This window comes from Coregonus clupeaformis, unplaced genomic scaffold (genome assembly GCF_020615455.1).
Source record: "Coregonus clupeaformis isolate EN_2021a unplaced genomic scaffold, ASM2061545v1 scaf0116, whole genome shotgun sequence".
Lineage (NCBI taxonomy): Eukaryota > Metazoa > Chordata > Actinopteri > Salmoniformes > Salmonidae > Coregonus > Coregonus clupeaformis.
The window spans coordinates 657,097-675,732 of record NW_025533571.1 but is presented as its reverse complement, the minus strand read 5'-3'; the positions used below and the strand labels follow the sequence as shown (position 1 = coordinate 675,732).

Here is an 18,636-nt window from a genome sequence, read left to right as displayed (position 1 = left end):
TGGCCCCACAATGAAGGGATTTAAAGCATTCTGCACCATGGACACTTTCCTTTACATTTTGCAATGCTGATAGTGGACTTTGGCTTAGTAGGGGTCCAGCACAATGGCAGGGGTAGGAGATTCTGCTTTGATTGGGATTTGAGGGGTATAGTGTGTGTTGTGGTGTCTGTTGATGATGTGGAGGGTGTTGATGATGTGGTGTGTGTCGATGGTGTGTGTGTGTGTATGTGTGTGTGTTGTGGTGTGTGTTGTGGTGTGTGTCGATGGTGTGTGTTGTAGTGTGGTGTGTGTGTGTCTGTGTGTGTCGTGGTGTGTGTTGTGTTGTGGTGTGTTGTGTGTGTGTGTGTACGTACGTGCGTGCGTGTGTCTGTGTGGTCTGAGTAAATGTATAGATACACGGTAGACATTGTTACAGTGTTACAGTATTACTATTGTTATAGTAATACATTATTACATAAGAGTGGTGCAGAGTAGACTAGGAATTACTTTAACCTTTCGCCCCTAACCCCTCCCTCCTCCCTAACCCCTCCCTACTCCCTACTCCCTAACCCCTCCCCACTCCCTAACCCCTCCCTACTCCCTAACCCCTCCCTAACCCCTCCCTACTCCCTAACCCCTCCCTCCTCCCTAACCCCTCCCTACTCCCTAACCCCTCCCTACTCCCTAACCCCTCCCTAACCCCTCCCTACTCCCTAACCCCTCCCTACTCCCTAACCCCTCCCTACTCCCCTAACCCCTCCCTCCTCCCTAACCCCTCCCCACTCCCCTAACCCCTCCCCACTCCCTAACCCCTCCCTACTCTCTACTCCCTAACCCCTCCCTACTCCCTAACCCCTCCCTCCTCCCTAACCCCTCCCTACTCCCTAACCCCTCCCTACTCCCTAACCCCTCCCTACTCTCTACTCCCCTAACCCCTCCCTCCTCCCTAACCCCTCCCTCCTCCCTAACCCCTCCCCACTCCCTAACCCCTCCCCACTCCCTAACCCCTCCCTACTCTCTACTCCCTAACCCCTCCCTACTCCCTAACCCCCTCCCTCCTCCCTAACCCCTCCCTACTCCCTAACCCCTCCCTACTCCCTAACCCCTCCCTACTCTCTACTCCCTAACCCCTCCCTCCTCCCTAACCCCTCCCTCCTCCCTAACCCCTCCCCACTCCCTAACCCCTCCCCACTCCCTAACCCCTCCCTACTCCCTAACCCCTCCCCCACTCCCTAACCCCTCCCTACTCCCTAACCCCTCCCTACTCCCTAACCCCTCCCTCCTCCCTAACCCCTCCCTACTCCCTAACCCCTCCCTTCTCCCTAACCCCTCCCTACTCCCTAACCCCTCCCTACTCCCTAACCCCTCCCTTCTCCCTAACCCCTCCCTAACCCCTCCCTACTCCCTAACCCCTCCCTACTCCCTAACCCCTCCCTTCTCCCTAACCCCTCCCTAACCCCTCCCTACTCCCTAACCCCCTCCCTCCTCCCTAACCCCTCCCTACTCCCTAACCCCTCCCTACTCCCTAACCCCTCCCTCCTCCCTAACCCCTCCCTCCTCCCTAACCCCTCCCTAACCCCTCCCTACTCTCTATCTCCTAACCCCTCCCTCCTCCCTAACCCCTCCCTCCTCCCCTAACCCCTCCCCCTCCCTAACCCCTCCCCACTCCCTAACCCCTCCCTAACCCCTCCCTACTCCCTAACCCCTCCCTACTCCCTAACCCCCTCCCTTCTCCCTAACCCCTCCCTAACCCCTCCCTACTCCCTAACCCCTCCCTACTCCCTAACCCCCTCCCTTCTCCCCTAACCCCTCCCTAACCCCTCCCTACTCCCTAACCCCCTCCCTCCTCCCTAACCCCTCCCTACTCCCTAACCCCTCCCTACTCCCTAACCCCTCCCTACTCCCTAACCCCTCCCTACTCCCTAACCCCTCCCTACTCTCTAACCCCTCCCTACTCCCCTAACCCCTCCCTTCTCCCTAACCCCTCCCTAACCCCTCCCTACTCCCTAACCCCTCCCTCCTCCCTAACCCCTCCCTAACCCCTCCCTTCTCTCTAACCCCTCCCTAACCCCTCCCTACTCCCTAACCCCTCCCTACTCGCTAACCCCTCCCTAGTCGTTTACAATCGAAGTTACCTGCTGCATATCTCAGAATTCTGCGCTCAGCTCTTTTGCCGCCAGTTGCTCTCGGTGTATCCATTGTAGCTCAGTGGGTGTCTCATACAATGGCAGAGGGAGACACATTCATAACTACAGTGCAGAGGCCTGCCTGCCGTCTCGTGACAGAGCCCCATCTGTGCAAAAGCCCACAATTCGATCTCATGGACTCTGTTTTTTCGTCAATATAGCCACGCAGCAAACTGAACATCCCTTATGCCGTTTCATGCTCGGGAATCGTGAGACAGAACAATATTTCCTTGTGAATATCATCCCCCGACATGTATAGTGAACAAAGGTCAATGCATCTCGGCCTTCACAGCTAACATACGGTGGGGAGTTTGAGTCGTTCAGTTAGAGTTCCCTCTTGATTGCTAGCTATAGCATAAATTCTTAGTTTCACAGTGTTATCTGACAAAGGTATTGATGTGAGTTTCTGTGCCTCTGCCTCCCCACACATTGTTTTCACCATATCACCATAATATCAAAGTCTCTGTAATAGTGTGTGGTTTCATAGCGTAGGGGGCCTAGCCATTCACCCTGGGAATGATTCAAGCACAACGGTCAAGTGCGGCCTTTTCCCATGATCTAAGCCCACTCTCTGGTTGAATTTTAACTTTTAGATTTGAATAATTTAGATTTGTAAGGTTAACCACATTACAATGATTTTTAGATACAAAGACGATATCATATATATTTTTGATGTATTGGTTTTTACCAGGATTTTGGATATTCTTCCGCGACCCCATTTTCATATCCCTAGATTGGGAACCGCTACCCTAACCCCTCCCTAACCCCTAACCCCTCCCTAACCTCTCCCTAACCCCACAGCTCAGCATTCAACACCATAGTGCCCTCCAAGGTCATCACTTAGATAAGGACCCTGGGACTGAACACCCCCCTCTGCAACTGGATCCTGGACTTCCTGACAGGACGACCCCAGGTGGTGAGGGTAGGCAACATCACCTCCACCATGCTGAGCCTCAACACGGGGGCCCCTCAGGGGTGTGTGCTTAGTCCCCTCCTGTACTCCCTGTTCACCCACGACTGCGTGTGGTCGCGCACGACTCCAACACCATCATTACGTTTTTGCTGATGACATGATGGTGGTAGGCCTGATCACCGACAACAATCAGACAGCCTATAGGGAGGAGGTCAGAGACCTGGCAGTGTGGTGCCAGGACAACAACCTCTCCATCAACATCAGCAAGACAAAAGGAACAGATCGTGGACTACAGGAAACAGAGGGCCTCGAGCACGCCCCCATTCACTTCGACAGGGCTGTAGTGGAGCGGGTTGAGAGCTTCAGGTTCCTCAGTGTCCACACACACTGTTACGTTCCCCAGCAAGAAAACCAAAAATGTTGGTCAAACAGAAGAGGGAACTAACAACCAAAACGAAACAGGTAGGGTTTTAGGAGGGGTTCTGAAAGACACTCATAGGGGTGTCCACTGAAAGTCGACACCCACCACGAGCGCCCACTAAATTTGCCCAAGAAGAGGCAAACAAAAGAAAAACCCACACCAAACATAAAGACAGGAAGCAAACCAAAACGGTGGAACAAAACGAAATCAAGGGAAATCAGACAAAGGAATGTTTTTCTAGAAATCAAATAGGGAGTGCCAACTAAAGGTGTTGACCCTCCACATCTCTCAAGACAACTGGAGTACTGGGCCAGCCGCTCTTAAATAGCACCTGGGCCAGCACAGGTGAAACACCTTCCCACTAGATGGCAAACCAGCACGGGTGGAACACATACTGAATAACGAGGTGGAAACAATCGGTGCGCCCTATGTGCTAAAGTGCTATATGTGCTATATGTGCGAAAGTACAACAGGCAGCAGCCTCTAAGGTGCAGGGTTACGTAACCGGGTGGAAGCCGCCTAGCGATGACTATTTAACGGTCTCGGTCCCAGCTTTGTTCCAACTGTACTGGTCCCCTGTAGCTCAGTTGGTAGAGCATGGCACTTGCAACGCCAGGGTTGTGGGGTTCGTTTCCCACGGGGGGCCAGTATGAAAAATGTATGCACTCACTAACTGTAAGTCGCTCTGGATAAGAGTGTCTGCTAAATGACTAAAATGTAAATAGACTGACCTTGCCTTCTGGATGATAGCGGGGTGAACAGGAAGTGGCTTGGGTGGTTGTTGTCCTTGATGATCTTTTGTGACATCGGTGATGCGTTGGGCAGACCGCACCACCCTCTGGAGAGCCCTGAGGTTGCGGGCGGTGCAGTTGCTCTACCAGGCGGTGATACAGCCCGACAGGATGCTCTCAATTCTGCATCTGTAAAAGTTAGTGAGGGTCTTAGGGGCCAAGCTGAATTTCTTCAGCCTCCTGAGGTTGAAGAGGCGCTGTTGCGCCTTCTTCACCACACTGTCTGTGTGGGTGGACCATTTCAGATCGTCAGTGATGTGTACGCAGAGGAACTTGAAGCCTTCCACCTTCTCCACTGCTGTTCCGTCAATGTGGATAGTTTCATGAAGTCCACAATCAGCTCCTTTGATTTGTCGACATTGAGGGAGAAGTTATTTTCCTGGCACCACACTCCCAGGGCCTTCACCTCCTCTCTGTAGACTGTCTTGTCATTGTTGGTATGGCAACTGCTTGGCATCCGACCACAAGGCGCTACAGAGGGTAGTGCGTAAGGCCATCCGGGACTTCTATACCAGGCGGTGTCAATTGTCAAAGACTTCAGTCACCTTAGTCATAGACTGTTCTTTCTGCTTCCGCACGGCAAGATGATGCACCAAGTCTGGAACAAACAGGACCCTGAGCAGCTTCTACCCCCAAAGCCATAAGACTGCTATATAGTTAGTTAAATAGTTAACCAAATAGCTACCCGGACTATCTGCATTGACCATCTTTTTAGACTCATCACATACGCTGCTGCTACTGTTTATTATCTGTCACTGTATTCCTAGTTATATGTACAGTACATATCTACCTCAATTACCTCGTACCCCTGCACATCGACTCGGTACTGGTACCCTGTGTATATAGCCAAGTTATCGGTACTCATTGTGTATTTATTATTACTTTTATTATTACGTGTTTTACTGTTCTATTATTTCTCTATTTTCTTCTTCTCTGTGTTGTTGTGAAGGGCCCTTAAGGAAGCATTTCACTGTTAGTCTACACCTGTTGTTTATGAAGCATGTGATGAATAAAATGTCATTTAATAACCCCTCCCTCCTCCCTAACCCCTCCCTCCTCCCTAACCCCTCCCTACTCCATAACCCCTCCCTTCTCACTAACCCCTCCCTCCTCCCTAACCCCTCCCTACTCCCTAACCCCTCCCTACTCTCCAACCCCTCCCTACTCTCTAACCCCTCCCTACTCTCTAACCCCTCCCTACTCCCTAACCCCTCCCTACTCTCTAACCCCTCCCTACTCTCTAACCCCTCCCTAACCCCTCCCTACTCCCTAACCCCTCCCTCCTCCCTAACCCCTCCCTCCTCCCTAACCCCTCCCTACTCCCTAACCCCTCCCTACTCCCTAACCCCTCCCTACTCCCTAACCCCTCCCTAACCCCTCCCTACTCCCTAACCCCTCCCTACTCCCTAACCCCTCCCTAACCCCTCCCTACTCCCTAACCCCTCCCTACTCCCTAACCCCTCCCTAACCCCTCCCTACTCTCTAACCCCTCCCTACTCCCTAACCCCTCCCTAACCCCTCCCTACTCCCTAACCCCTCCCTACTCCCTAACCCCTCCCTACCCCCTCCCTACTCCCTAACCCCTCCCTACTCCCTAACCCCTCCCTAACCCCTCCCTCCTCCCTAACCCCTCCCTACTCCCTAACCCCTCCCTAACCCCTCCCTACTCTCTAACCCCCTCCCTACTCTCTAACCCCCCCTACTCCCTAACCCCTCCCTACTCACTAACCCCTCCCTACTCTCTAACCCCTCCCTACACTAACCCCTCCCCTAACCCCTCCCTACTCCCTAAACTCTCCCTACTCCCTAACCCCCACTCCCTAACCCCTCCCTACTCTCTAACCCCTCCCTACTCCTAACCCTCCCTACTCCCTAACCCCTCCCTACTCCCTAACCCCTCCCTAACCCCTCCCTACTCTCTAACCCCTCCCTACTCCCTAACCCCTCCCTACTCCCTAACCCCTCCCTACTCCCTAACCCCTCCCTACTCCCTAACCCCTCCCTACTCCCTAACCCCTCCCTACTCCCTAACCCCTCCTCTCCCTAACCCCTCCCTACTCCCTAACCCTCCCTACTCCCTAACCCCTCCCTAACCCCTCCCTACTCTCTAACCCCTCCCTACTCTCTAACCCCTCTCTAACCCCTCCCTAACCCCTCCCTACTCTCTAACCCCTCCCTTCTCTAACCCCTCCCTAACCCCTCCCTACTCCCTAACCCTCCCACTCCCCTAACCCCTCCCTAACCCCTCCCCTACTCTCTAACCCCTCCCTACTCCCTAACCCCTCACTACTCCCTAACCCCTCCCTAACCCCTCCCTACTCCCTAACCCCTCCCCACTCCCTAACCCCTCCCTACTCCCCTAACCCCCTCCCTAACCCCCTCCTACTCCCTAACCCCTCCCCCCTCCCTAACCCCTCCCTCCTCCCCTAACCCCTCCCTACTCCCTAACCCCTCCCCACTCCCTAACCCCTCCCTACTCCCTAACCCCTCCCCACTCCCTAACCCCTCCCTACTCCCTAACCCCTCCCTACTCCCTAACCCCTCCCCACTCCCCTAACCCCTCCCTACTCCCTAACCCCTCCCTACTCCCTAACCCCTCCCCACTCCCTAACCCCTCCCTACTCCCTAACCCCTCCCCACTCCCTATAGTAGACAGAGAGACAGGAGAAGGATAGAAATGATAGGTAGAGTTTAATGCATAGATCATAGACATGCCTGATCAGGGTAAAGCTAGGGGCTGGAGGGTAGAGAGGAGCGGCAGGGGGGCTGGAGGATAAAGAGGAGCGGCAGGGGGGCTGGAGGATAAAGAGGAGCGGCAGGGGGGCTGGAGGGTAGAGAGGAGCGGCAGGGGGGCTGGAGGGTAGAGAGGAGCGGCAGGGGGGCTGGAGGGTAGAGAGGAGCGGCAGGGGGGCTGGAGGATAAAGAGGAGCGGCAGGGGGGCTGGAGGGTAAAGAGGAGCGGCAGGGGGGCTGGAGGGTAAACAGGAGCGGCAGGTGGGCAGGGGTAGAGTGAGTAGGCTGGCATTGAAAAATAGCAACATAAAGAGAAAATCAGCTGAAGAGAAAGGGCATCTATATACGTATATCTGTCACTCCCTTTCATAGATCTCTCTCCCTTTCATAGATCTCACTCCCTTTCATAGATCTCTCTCCCTTTCATAGATCTCTCTCCCACTCCCTTTCATAGATCTCTCTCCCTTTAATAGATCTCTCTCCCACTCCCTTTCATAGATCTCTCTCCCACTCCCTTTCATAGATCTCTCTCCCTTTAATAGATCTCTCTCCCACTCCCTTTCATAGATCTCTCTCCCACTCCCTTTCATAGATCTCACTCCCTTTCATAGATCTCTCTCCCTTTCATAGATCTCTCTCCCACTCCCTTTCATAGATCTCACTCCCTTTCATAGATCTCTCTCCCTTTCATAGATCTCTCTCCCACTCCCTTTCATAGATCTCTCTCCCTTTAATAGATCTCTCTCCCACTCCCTTTCATAGATCCCACTCCCTTTCATATATTCCTCTCCCTTTCATAGATCTCTCTCCCTTTCATAGATCTCTCTCCCTTTCCTAGATCCCACTCCCTTTCATAGATCTCTCTCCCTTTCATAGATCTCACTCCCTTTCATAGATCTCTCTCCCTTTCATAGATCTCTCTCCCACTCCATTTCATAGATCTCTCTCCCTTTCATAGATCTCTCTCCCACTGCCTTTCATAGATCTCTCTCCCTTTAATAGATCTCTCTCCCACTCCCTTTCATAGATCCCACTCCCTTTCATAGATCTCTCTCCCTTTCATAGATCTCTCTCCCACTCCCTTTCATAGATCTCACTCCCTTTCATAGATCTCTCTCCCTTTCATAGATCCCACTCCCTTTCATAGATCTCTCTCCCTTTCATAGATCTCACTCCCTTTCATAGATCTCTCTCCCTTTCATAGATCTCTCTCCCACTCCCTTTCATAGATCTCACTCCCTTTCATAGATCTCTCTCCCTTTCATAGATCCCACTCCCTTTCATAGATATCTCTCCCTTTCATAGATCTCACTCCCTTTCATAGATCTCTCTCCCTTTCATAGATCTCTCTCCCTCTCCCTCTTCCTGTCACTCTGCTATTGGGCTCAATTCAACCCACTGTAGCTGATTCAGATGGGGCTCAATTCAACCCACTGTAGCGGATTCAGAATTGGCTCAATTCAACCCACTGTAGCGGATTCAGAATTGGCTCAATTCAACCCACTGTAGCCGATTCAGATATGGCTCAATTCTACCCACAGTAAACGATTCAGATGAGTCTCAATTCAACTCACTGTAGCCGATTCAGATATGGCTCAATTCTACCCACAGTAAACGATTCAGATGGGTCTCAATTCAACCCACTGTAGCCGATTCAGATAGGGCTAAGTTCTACCCACTGTAGCCGATTCAGAATTGGCTCAATACAACCCACTGTAGCCGATTCAGATAGGGCTCAATACAACCCACTGTAGCCGATTCAGAATTGGCTCAATACAACCCACTGTAGCTGATTCAGATTGGGTTCAATTCAACCCACTGTAGCTGATTCAGGCAGCATCTGGTTTAAGTATCAGACCTCACAGCAGTTCACAACACGTAACGCAAATATTGTATAAGCAGTTTAAATATAGAGGACACCTGACCAATGTTACATTCCTCAAAACTGCATATGAGAGGGTGAACTGGGCCATGGGTGAACTGGGCCATGGGTGAACTGGGCCATGGGTGAACTGGGCCATGGGTGAACTGGGCCATGGGTAAACTGGGCCATGGGTGAACTGGGCCATGGGTGAACTGGGCCATGGGTGAACTGGGCCATGGGTGAAAGAATATGTATAGTAGACCTACAGTAGCCTGAAATCCAGACCTGTTTTGTGCTATCATTCCACTCCTTGTTCTCGGTGTCATTGCCAAACAATGGCATGACAAGGAGTGTCTAGGGCTGGAATGTTAGCCTTTGTTAGACCTACATATATGGGGAGACATAATGTGTACAGTAGATGCAGAGATACGGTACGGAGACAGCTGAGCTGGCTAACAAAGGCTAGGAGACAGCTGAGCTGGCTAACAAAGACTAGGAGACAGCTGAGATGGCTAACAAAGACTAGGAGACAGCTGAAATGGCTAACAAAGGCTGGGCCTAGGAGACAGCTGAGCTGGCTAACAAAGGCTAGGAGACAGCTGAGCTGGCTAACAAAGGCTAGGAGACAGCTGAGCTGGCTAACAAAGACTAGGAGACAGCTGAGATGGCTAACAAAGGCTGGGCCTAGGAGACAGCTGAGCTGGCTAACAAAGGCTAGGAGACAGCTGAGCTGGCTAACAAAGGCTAGGAGACAGCTGAGCTGGCTAACAAAGGCTAGGAGACAGCTGAGCTGGCTAACAAAGACTAGGAGACAGCTGAGATGGCTAACAAAGGCTGGGCCTAGGAGACAGCTGAGCTGGCTAACAAAGGCTAGGAGACAGCTGAGCTGGCTAACAAAGGCTAGGAGACAGCTGAGCTGGCTAACAAAGGCTGGGAGACAGCTGAGCTGGCTAACAAAGGCTAGGAGACAGCTGAGCTGGCTAACAAAGGCTAGGAGGCAGCTGAGCTGGCTAACAAAGGCTAGGAGGCAGCTGAGCTGGCTAACAAAGGCTAGGAGGCAGCTGAGCTGGCTAACAAAGGCTAGGAGACAGCTGAGCTGGCTAACAAAGGCTAGGCAACTGATGTCACAATCCCATGGAATTTAACTGAGAGGAATGTAAAGGTGTTGGGAAAGGTGAAGCTACCCTTCCTACATTGTGTCTCCATTGGTAAACTAGGTGGGTGGAGTCATAACATACAATTGTAGAGTGGGTGGAGTCATAGCATACATTGGTAGAGTGGGTGGAGTCATAATATACATTGGTAGAGTGGGTGGAGTCATAATATACAATGGTAGAGTGGGTGGAGTCATAATATACAATGGTAGAGTGGGTGGAGTCATAACATACATTGGTAGAGTGGGTGGAGTCATAACATACAATGTAGAGTGGGTGGAGTCATAATATACAATGGTAGAGTGGGTGGAGTCATAGCATACATTGGTAGAGTGGGTGGAGTCATAATATACATTGGTAGAGTGGGTGGAATCATAGCAAACATAGGTAGAGTGGGTGGAGTCATAATATACAATGGTAGAGTGGGTGGAGTCATAGCATACATTGGTAGAGTGGGTGGAGTCATAATATACATTGGTAGAGTGGGTGGAGTCATAGCATACATTGGTAGAGTGGGTGGAGTCATAACATACAATGTAGGGTGGGTGGAGTCATAATATACAATGGTAGAGTGGGTGGAGTCATAGCATACATTGGTAGAGTGGGTGGAGTCATAATATACATTGGTAGAGTGGGTGGAGTCATAATATACAATGGTAGAGTGGGTGGAGTCATAATATACAATGGTAGAGTGGGTGGAGTCATAACATACATTGGTAGAGTGGGTGGAGTCATAACATACATTGGTAGAGTGGGTGGAGTCATAACATACATTGGTAGAGTGGGTGGAGTCATAACATACATTGGTAGAGTGGGTGGAGTCATAGCATACATTGGTAGAGTGGGTGGAGTCATAATATACAATGTAGAGTGGGTGGAGTCATAATATACAATGGTAGAGTGGGTGGAGTCATAACATACATTGGTAGAGTGGGTGGAGTCATAACATACAATGTAGAGTGGGTGGAGTCATAATATACAATGGTAGAGTGGGTGGAGTCATAATATACAATGGTAGAGTGGGTGGAGTCATAACATACATTGGTAGAGTGGGTGGAGTCATAACATACATTGGTAGAGTGGGTGGAGTCATAACATACAATGTAGAGTGGGTGGAGTCATAATATACAATGGTAGAGTGGGTGGAGTCATAGCATACATTGGTAGAGTGGGTGGAGTCATAATATACAATGTAGAGTGGGTGGAGTCATAATATACAATGGTAGAGTGGGTGGAGTCATAACATACATTGGTAGAGTGGGTGGAGTCATAACATACAATGTAGAGTGGGTGGAGTCATAATATACAATGGTAGAGTGGGTGGAGTCATAACATACATTGGTAGAGTGGGTGGAGTCATAACATACATTGGTAGAGTGGGTGGAGTCATAATATACATTGGTAGAGTGGGTGGAGTCATAATATACAATGGTAGAGTGGGTGGAGTCATAATATACAATGGTAGAGTGGGTGGAGTCATAATATACATTGGTAGAGTGGGTGGAGTCATAATATACAATGGTAGAGTGGGTGGAGTCATAATATACAATGGTAGAGTGGGTGGAGTCATAAAATACATTGGTAGAGTGGGTGGAGTCATAATATACATTGGTAGAGTGGGTGGAGTCATAGCAAACATTGGTAGAGTGGGTGGAGTCATAATATACATTGGTAGAGTGGGTGGAGTCATAGCATACATTGGTAGAGTGGGTGGAGTCATAATATACAATGGTAGAGTGGGTGGAGTGGGTGGAGTCATAATATACATTGGTAGAGTGGGTGGAGTCATAATATACAATGGTAGAGTGGGTGGAGTCATAATATACATTGGTAGAGTGGGTGGAGTCATAACATACATTGGTAGAGTGGGTGGAGTCATAACATACATTGGTAGAGTGGGTGGAGTCATAACATACATTGGTAGAGTGGGTGGAGTCATAACATACAATGGTAGAGTGGGTGGAGTCATAACATACATTGGTAGAGTGGGTGGAGTCATAACATACAATGGTAGAGTGGGTGGAGTCAAAATATACAATGGTAGAGTGGGTGGAGTCATAATATACAATGGTAGAGTGGGTGGAGTCATAGCATACATTGGTAGAGTGGGTGGAGTCATAACATACATTGGTAGAGTGGGTGGAGTCATAGCATACAATGGTAGAGTGGGTGGAGTGGGTGGAGTCATAATATACATTGGTAGAGTGGGTGGAGTCATAACATACATTGGTAGAGTGGGTGGAGTCATAATATACAATGGTAGAGTGGGTGGAGTCATAGCATACATTGGTAGAGTGGGTGGAGTCATAACATACGATGTAGAGTGGGCGGAGTCATAACATACATTGGTGGAGTGGGTGGAGTCATAGCATACATTGGTAGAGTGGGTGGAGTCATAATATACATTGGTAGAGTGGGTGGAGTCATAACATACGATGTAGAGTGGGCGGAGTCATAACATACATTGGTGGAGTGGGTGGAGTCATAGCATACATTGGTAGAGTGGGTGGAGTCATAACATACGATGTAGAGTGGGCGGAGTCATAACATACATTGGTAGAGTGGGTGGAGTCATAACATACATTGGTAGAGTGGGTGGAGTCATAATATACATTGGTAGAGTGGGTGGAGTCATAATATACAATGGTAGAGTGGGTGGAGTCATAACATACATTGGTAGAGTGGGTGGAGTCATAACATACATTGGTAGAGTGGGTGGAGTCATAACATACATTGGTAGAGTGGGTGGAGTCATAACATACAATGGTAGAGTGGGTGGAGTCATAACATACATTGGTAGAGTGGGTGGAGTCATAACATACAATGGTAGAGTGGGTGGAGTCAAAATATACAATGGTAGAGTGGGTGGAGTCATAATATACAATGGTAGAGTGGGTGGAGTCATAGCATACATTGGTAGAGTGGGTGGAGTCATAGCATACATTGGTAGAGTGGGTGGAGTCATAGCATACAATGGTAGAGTGGGTGGAGTGGGTGGGAGTCATAATATACATTGGTAGAGTGGGTGGAGTCATAACATACATTGGTAGAGTGGGTGGAGTCATAATATACAATGGTAGAGTGGGTGGAGTCATAGCATACATTGGTAGAGTGGGTGGAGTCATAACATACGATGTAGAGTGGGCGGAGTCATAACATACATTGGTGGAGTGGGTGGAGTCATAGCATACATTGGTAGAGTGGGTGGAGTCATAATATACATTGGTAGAGTGGGTGGAGTCATAACATACGATGTAGAGTGGGCGGAGTCATAACATACATTGGTGGAGTGGGTGGAGTCATAGCATACATTGGTAGAGTGGGTGGAGTCATAACATACGATGTAGAGTGGGCGGAGTCATAACATACATTGGTAGAGTGGGTGGAGTCATAACATACATTGGTAGAGTGGGTGGAGTCATAATATACATTGGTAGAGTGGGTGGAGTCATAATATACAATGGTAGAGTGGGTGGAGTCATAGCATACATTGGTAGAGTGGGCGGAGTCATAACATACAATGGTAGAGTGGGTGGAGTCATAACATACATTGGTAGAGTGGGTGGAGTGGGTGGAGTCATAACATACATTGGTAGAGTGGGTGGAGTCATAATATACAATGGTAGAGTGGGTGGAGTCATAACATACATTGGTAGAGTGGGTGGAGTCATAACATACATTGGTAGAGTGGGTGGAGTCATAACATACATTGGTAGAGTGGGTGGAGTCATAACATACATTGGTAGAGTGGGTGGAGTCATAATATACAATGGTAGAGTGGGTGGAGTCATAACATACATTGGTAGAGTGGGTGGAGTCATAATATACAATGGTAGAGTGGGTGGAGTCATAGCATACATTGGTAGAGTGGGTGGAGTCATAATATACAATGGTAGAGTGGGTGGAGTCATAGCATACATTGGTAGAGTGGGTGGAGTCATAATATACAATGGTAGAGTGGGTGGAGTGGGTGGAGTCATAAAATACAATGGTAGAGTGGGTGGAGTCATAACATACATAATTCTAAAGTCTTAAGTCATAGAGGGGTTGGCATGAACTGATAGCATACATGTACATGATTCTACAAATTTTACTAAAACACACCCCTGTAGTCATGGGTTGCATCCTGAGTGAAGAGACCAAAGGTAGGCTATAAAAGGTGGAGGCTTGATGTTTAGCAACACATTTATCAGCACAGCGTTGGAGAGGTAAGTCATACCTGAACCTACATTTACCTTTATGTTAAAACATTCACACCTATAATATGTTTTCATGATATCAGTGTTCACTCCGTAGAGTCATATCTTGTTTATTTCTAATTCCCTTTTTAAAATCAATAATTCAAATTGATCTTGTATTGATTTCACTTCACAGTCTACATTAGCATAAAAATAAAGCCAGTCTGCATTTTGTCTAATGCATTTCTGATCAGTATTGTGCCGTTTTTTCATATGCTATTAAGTTTCTTAAACGGCTGGCTACTTAACTACTCAGCATTTTACAGCACTCTGTTGCTTCGTTCTGTTTGTCAGTATGAGAATTCATCATAAAAGCTTGTCTGTTGAAGATCCAAATGTAAATGTTGGAGTTTATTCAAACGCATATTCTTAGGAATCAAAACTGACTGTAATTTGAAGAAATTAAATGAGTTTCACTTTACCACATGCTCCACAACAACCTTTATATAAGTTTATACCTCATGGGTTTACCTCAGATTAAATAGTTAATTCAAGTTAATCGCAATGTTTACAGATCACTACCTGTTCTCTCCTCTCAGGTTGACACATCACCAGCAAGATGAAGATAGTGATATTGGCTGTAACACTAGCCCAGGTGTTGGCTAGTGGTGGGTCCCGTCTGTCTGTCACTGATTAACTATTGAGTAAACACTGTCTTTTAACCCCTCCTGTCCTGTGTCGCTGGTGAAGCTCTGGAACTGTCTCGTAATGCTGCATTCATGACATGTTCGGAACTAGAAGACTCGGAAATGTTAAGACTTGGAAACTCGTAGAAAAACGACACAGTTTTTTTCCACTCGGAAAGTATCAGAATCGACCAATAGAAAGCTCCACGCAAATAACTTACATTAATTTGAACTCAGACGTTCAGAGTTTCCCCTCCCTGTCTTTTTACCTCCCGATTCCAGGAATCCTCCACCTGTGATTTCTGAAAAACCCGGGGAAAATTGGCAATCCTAATCTTTAACCAATGAGTCCCTGACCAATATGGCCGACCCCATGGCCGACGTACGTTCTAGTGTTCCTATAACATCGCTACAAGTTCTATGGTTCTCCTAACCCAGTGATATGGTGTGTGTTTGTAACCTAGGTGAAGCGCTGGACTGCCTGCGCTGTGTCCCAGCTCATGCAGGAGGAGAATGTGAGGTGACAGTAGAAACCTGCCCCCCAGAGAAGGACGGCTGTGCAGCCGCCAAGTTCCTCAGAGCGCCATGTAAGTACCGTGACTGACCGTGTGTCACCAGATGTTAGCCCGCTGAGCTAAAGCCTAAATATTAAAAAGCAGATTTGACAAAAAAGAGTCATGTTGTGCTGAATGTTACGTTACTTGGAAAAACAGCGTTGGATGTCATGTCACACAAAGTTCTGTGAAAAAGGAAAGGAAAGCCGCACTCTAGGATGCTCAGATGCAATAATTTAATATCCTAATAACCAACGTTTGGACAGACAAGCTGTCTTCATCAGGGTATAATGACAAACACTGCGGGTCACTAGTTTATATAGTGTCAAAGGACACACGCAGGTGTCTGTAATCATGGCCGGGTGTGGCCTAATAGCATTGGCCAATTCACAGATAAAAACAACATACAAAAAAACATGGATAGCATATGATCATAGATACTTAGCTACATAGGCCCACAAACATTTACAATGAATAGCAAAATCACAAGAATGGCTTCGAATCAAAGTCTACGTTGCATTTTTGCATGTTGTTTTTATCTGTGAATTGGCCAACGCTATTAGGCCACACCCGGCCATGATTACAGACACCTGCGTGTGTCCTTTGACACTATATAAACCAGTGACCCTCAGTGTTTGTCATTATACCCTGATGAAGACAGCTTGTCTGTCCAAACGTTGGTTATTAGGATATTAAATTATTGCATCAGAGCATCCTAGAGTGTGCTTCTTTCCTTTCCTTTTTCAAGTGCTCTACGCCGTCAGCCAGCACCTCGCCTAAACAGGTGTGCGTTTCTTTCGCCTTTAACACAAAGTTCTGTGGCCGTATTCACAAAGCGTCTCGGAGTTAGAGGTGCAGTTTTATATCATAATAAATTCGATTATATGGACTTATCCTAGATCACCACCATTCCTACTCTGTGACGCTTTGTGGATACAGGCCCTGGTCAGAATAATCAAGAATAAAAGGGTTATAATACAGACTAAAGTCAACAGTTAACAGCTGTCACATAGTAACATAACATTGTCATTTCTTTTCTCTCTCAGTTAGCCATTTCCAGAGATGCATGGATATGTCGGGCTGTAAGCAGTTCCAAACCAACGCTTTCATCAACGTGAAGTGTTGTGACACTGAGAAGTGCAACACGTTCTAGACTACTCTGCTGTGACAAGACGGATTCAGATCAGTAAAGACACGATGAGAGGGCGCAGCATCCCACTGGGCACACATCGGTTGAATCAATGTTGTCGTTTCCACGTAATTTCAACGACATTACGTTGAACCAACGTGGAATAGACATTGAATTGACGTACGTGTCCAGTTGGATCCTACCCCTCACATCAACATTCTAATTTATCAACAATTTTTTGACTTAAAATAAATCAAACTTTGAAACCCTTTTTTTTTTTTGCTTTGAGCTTAAATTCCGGGTAGGCTAAACGTATTTTGCAAAATGATTGAATCTGAGCAAAGTTGATCAATCGTCATTATTGGAATGATACAACATACAATCCTGAAATACATCATCACTTTTCACTTTAATGATTACAATCAAAAAAAACATTTGCGCACCATTTTCAACATTAGAAAATGGGATGTAGATTTTTTGGCTGATGACAATAACAGCTAGGAAAAAATAACATCCGACTGACAACGATGGGGGAGATAAAGTAGAACAAGAAAGAGCTGTGTATTAGAGAGACAGAGGAACATCTCTCATGAATCAGAAGAAATGCCTAAAGCGCAAATCCTAACTTCCACTTAAGTCCAATTTTCACTGAGTCATGCATTGATGTCAATGGGAGACTAAGTCCTAGATTCAATCAGATCAAGCGTTAACCGGCGATAGACGACACCCGCATAGCTGATGTTTTGGAGGTGTCGGAGGTGGAACTGCGTTGGAGCCGTCAAATCGGTGATCAGCTGCTCTTTGTCATAGTCACGAAGCCACACCCGTCCCACTCAAAGCCACACCCCGTCCCACTCAAAGCCACACCCGTCCCACTCAAAGCCACACCCCTACCACTCAAAGCCACACCCGTCCCACTCAAAGCCACACCCGTCCCACTCAAAGCCACACCCCTCCCACTCAAAGCCACACCCCTCCCACTCAAAGCCACACCCCTCCCACTTCAAGTTAGATGTTCAGAAGGAGAAAGTGTAGGCTATATAGAAATAATGACGCTCTAATTGAAAATCGTTCAACAAAATAATGAGGAATTCTATCACCCTAATGGAGGTATAGATTACATCTCATATTCCAGTGTTCCAACTTGTAAACAAGGCTGCATGGGATTTCTCTTAATGAGACTAGGTGCAGACAACGGCAATGTCCGCTTTACAGTGCCTCTACAGAGGATTTATATTACAAGCAGCACTCACCTAGCCACGCTAGCCTGACCCTCATGTGGGTGCTAACAAGCTAGCAAGCAAGCTAGGTAGGGCTACGTTTCAACCAGTGGAGGCTGGTGGGAGGAGCTATAGGACGGGCTCTTTGTAAAGGCTGGAATGGAATTAATGGAACAGAGTCAAACGTGTGGTTTCCATGTGTTTGACTCTGTTCCACCTATTCCATTCCAGCCTTTACAATGAGCCCGTCCTCCTATAGCACCACCCACCAGCCTCCACTGGTACCAACAGCCATTGTCAGCCAATCCAGTAGGGGTTGGAAGCTATGGTGAGCTTCGATTGGTCACTCACGTCACGATATCGTGGAGGATCTGAATAAAGTTCCGCTTTCCCCAGCTTTAGTCCCGCCCCCCTGCTCAGCTCCCTCGCCCATGCTCACGTCGCTCAACGGTCCCCCGCCCAATCCGCTTCTCTCGCTTTCCTTCCATTGAAAGTGAATGGCTTCCGACCTTTCACCGTGCAATGTCGCTTCCTAGTGTAAACGGGCCGTTAACTGAAGACGATGTGGGCGATGAAACTACGGAAAGCCATTCAAATATAGTGGGCAGCAGGTAGCTTAGTGGTTAAGAGCGTTGTGCCAGTAACCGAAAGGTCGCTGGTTCTAATCCCCGAGCCGACTAGGTGAAATTTCTGTCGATGTGCCCTTGAGCAAGGCACTTAACCCTAATTGCTCCTGTAAGTCGCTCTGGATAAGAGCGTCTGCCAAAATGACTAAAATGTACAAATTTAATTTCCAATGGAAGAGAAGCGACGAGGGACATGAACAGGG

General features: G+C 48.1%; 1 protein-coding gene across 2 annotated transcripts; it reads left to right on the top strand.

Moving 5' to 3' along the window:
* The first annotated feature begins 7 nt into the window (after positions 1-7).
* On the top strand, positions 8-16,853 carry ly97.3 (lymphocyte antigen 97, tandem duplicate 3). Of its 2 annotated transcripts, XM_045213498.1 has the most exons (4): positions 14,151-14,248; positions 14,818-14,886; positions 15,369-15,491; positions 16,505-16,853. In XM_045213498.1, exons 2-4 carry the CDS (start codon positions 14,838-14,840, stop codon positions 16,609-16,611), a joined length of 279 nt encoding a protein of 92 aa, XP_045069433.1. In that variant the 5' UTR covers positions 14,151-14,248; positions 14,818-14,837; the 3' UTR covers positions 16,612-16,853. The 2 variants fall into 2 exon arrangements, with proteins under 2 accessions (XP_045069434.1, XP_045069433.1); XM_045213499.1 differs by lacking the exons at positions 14,151-14,248; positions 14,818-14,886 and adding an exon at positions 8-112.
* The last annotated feature ends 1,783 nt before the right edge of the window (positions 16,854-18,636 follow it).

Excerpts from the sequence above, each read along its gene's own strand:
- ly97.3 (XM_045213499.1), top strand. The coding sequence starts at position 64 with ATGCTGATAGTGGACTTTGGCTTAGTAGGGGTCCAGCACAATGGCAGG. Across the intron at positions 113-15,368 it reads GGTCCAGCACAATGGCAGGG|GTGAAGCGCTGGACTGCCTG; the intron begins GTAGGAGATTCT and ends TTTGTAACCTAG. Across the intron at positions 15,492-16,504 it reads CAAGTTCCTCAGAGCGCCAT|TTAGCCATTTCCAGAGATGC; the intron begins GTAAGTACCGTG and ends TTTCTCTCTCAG.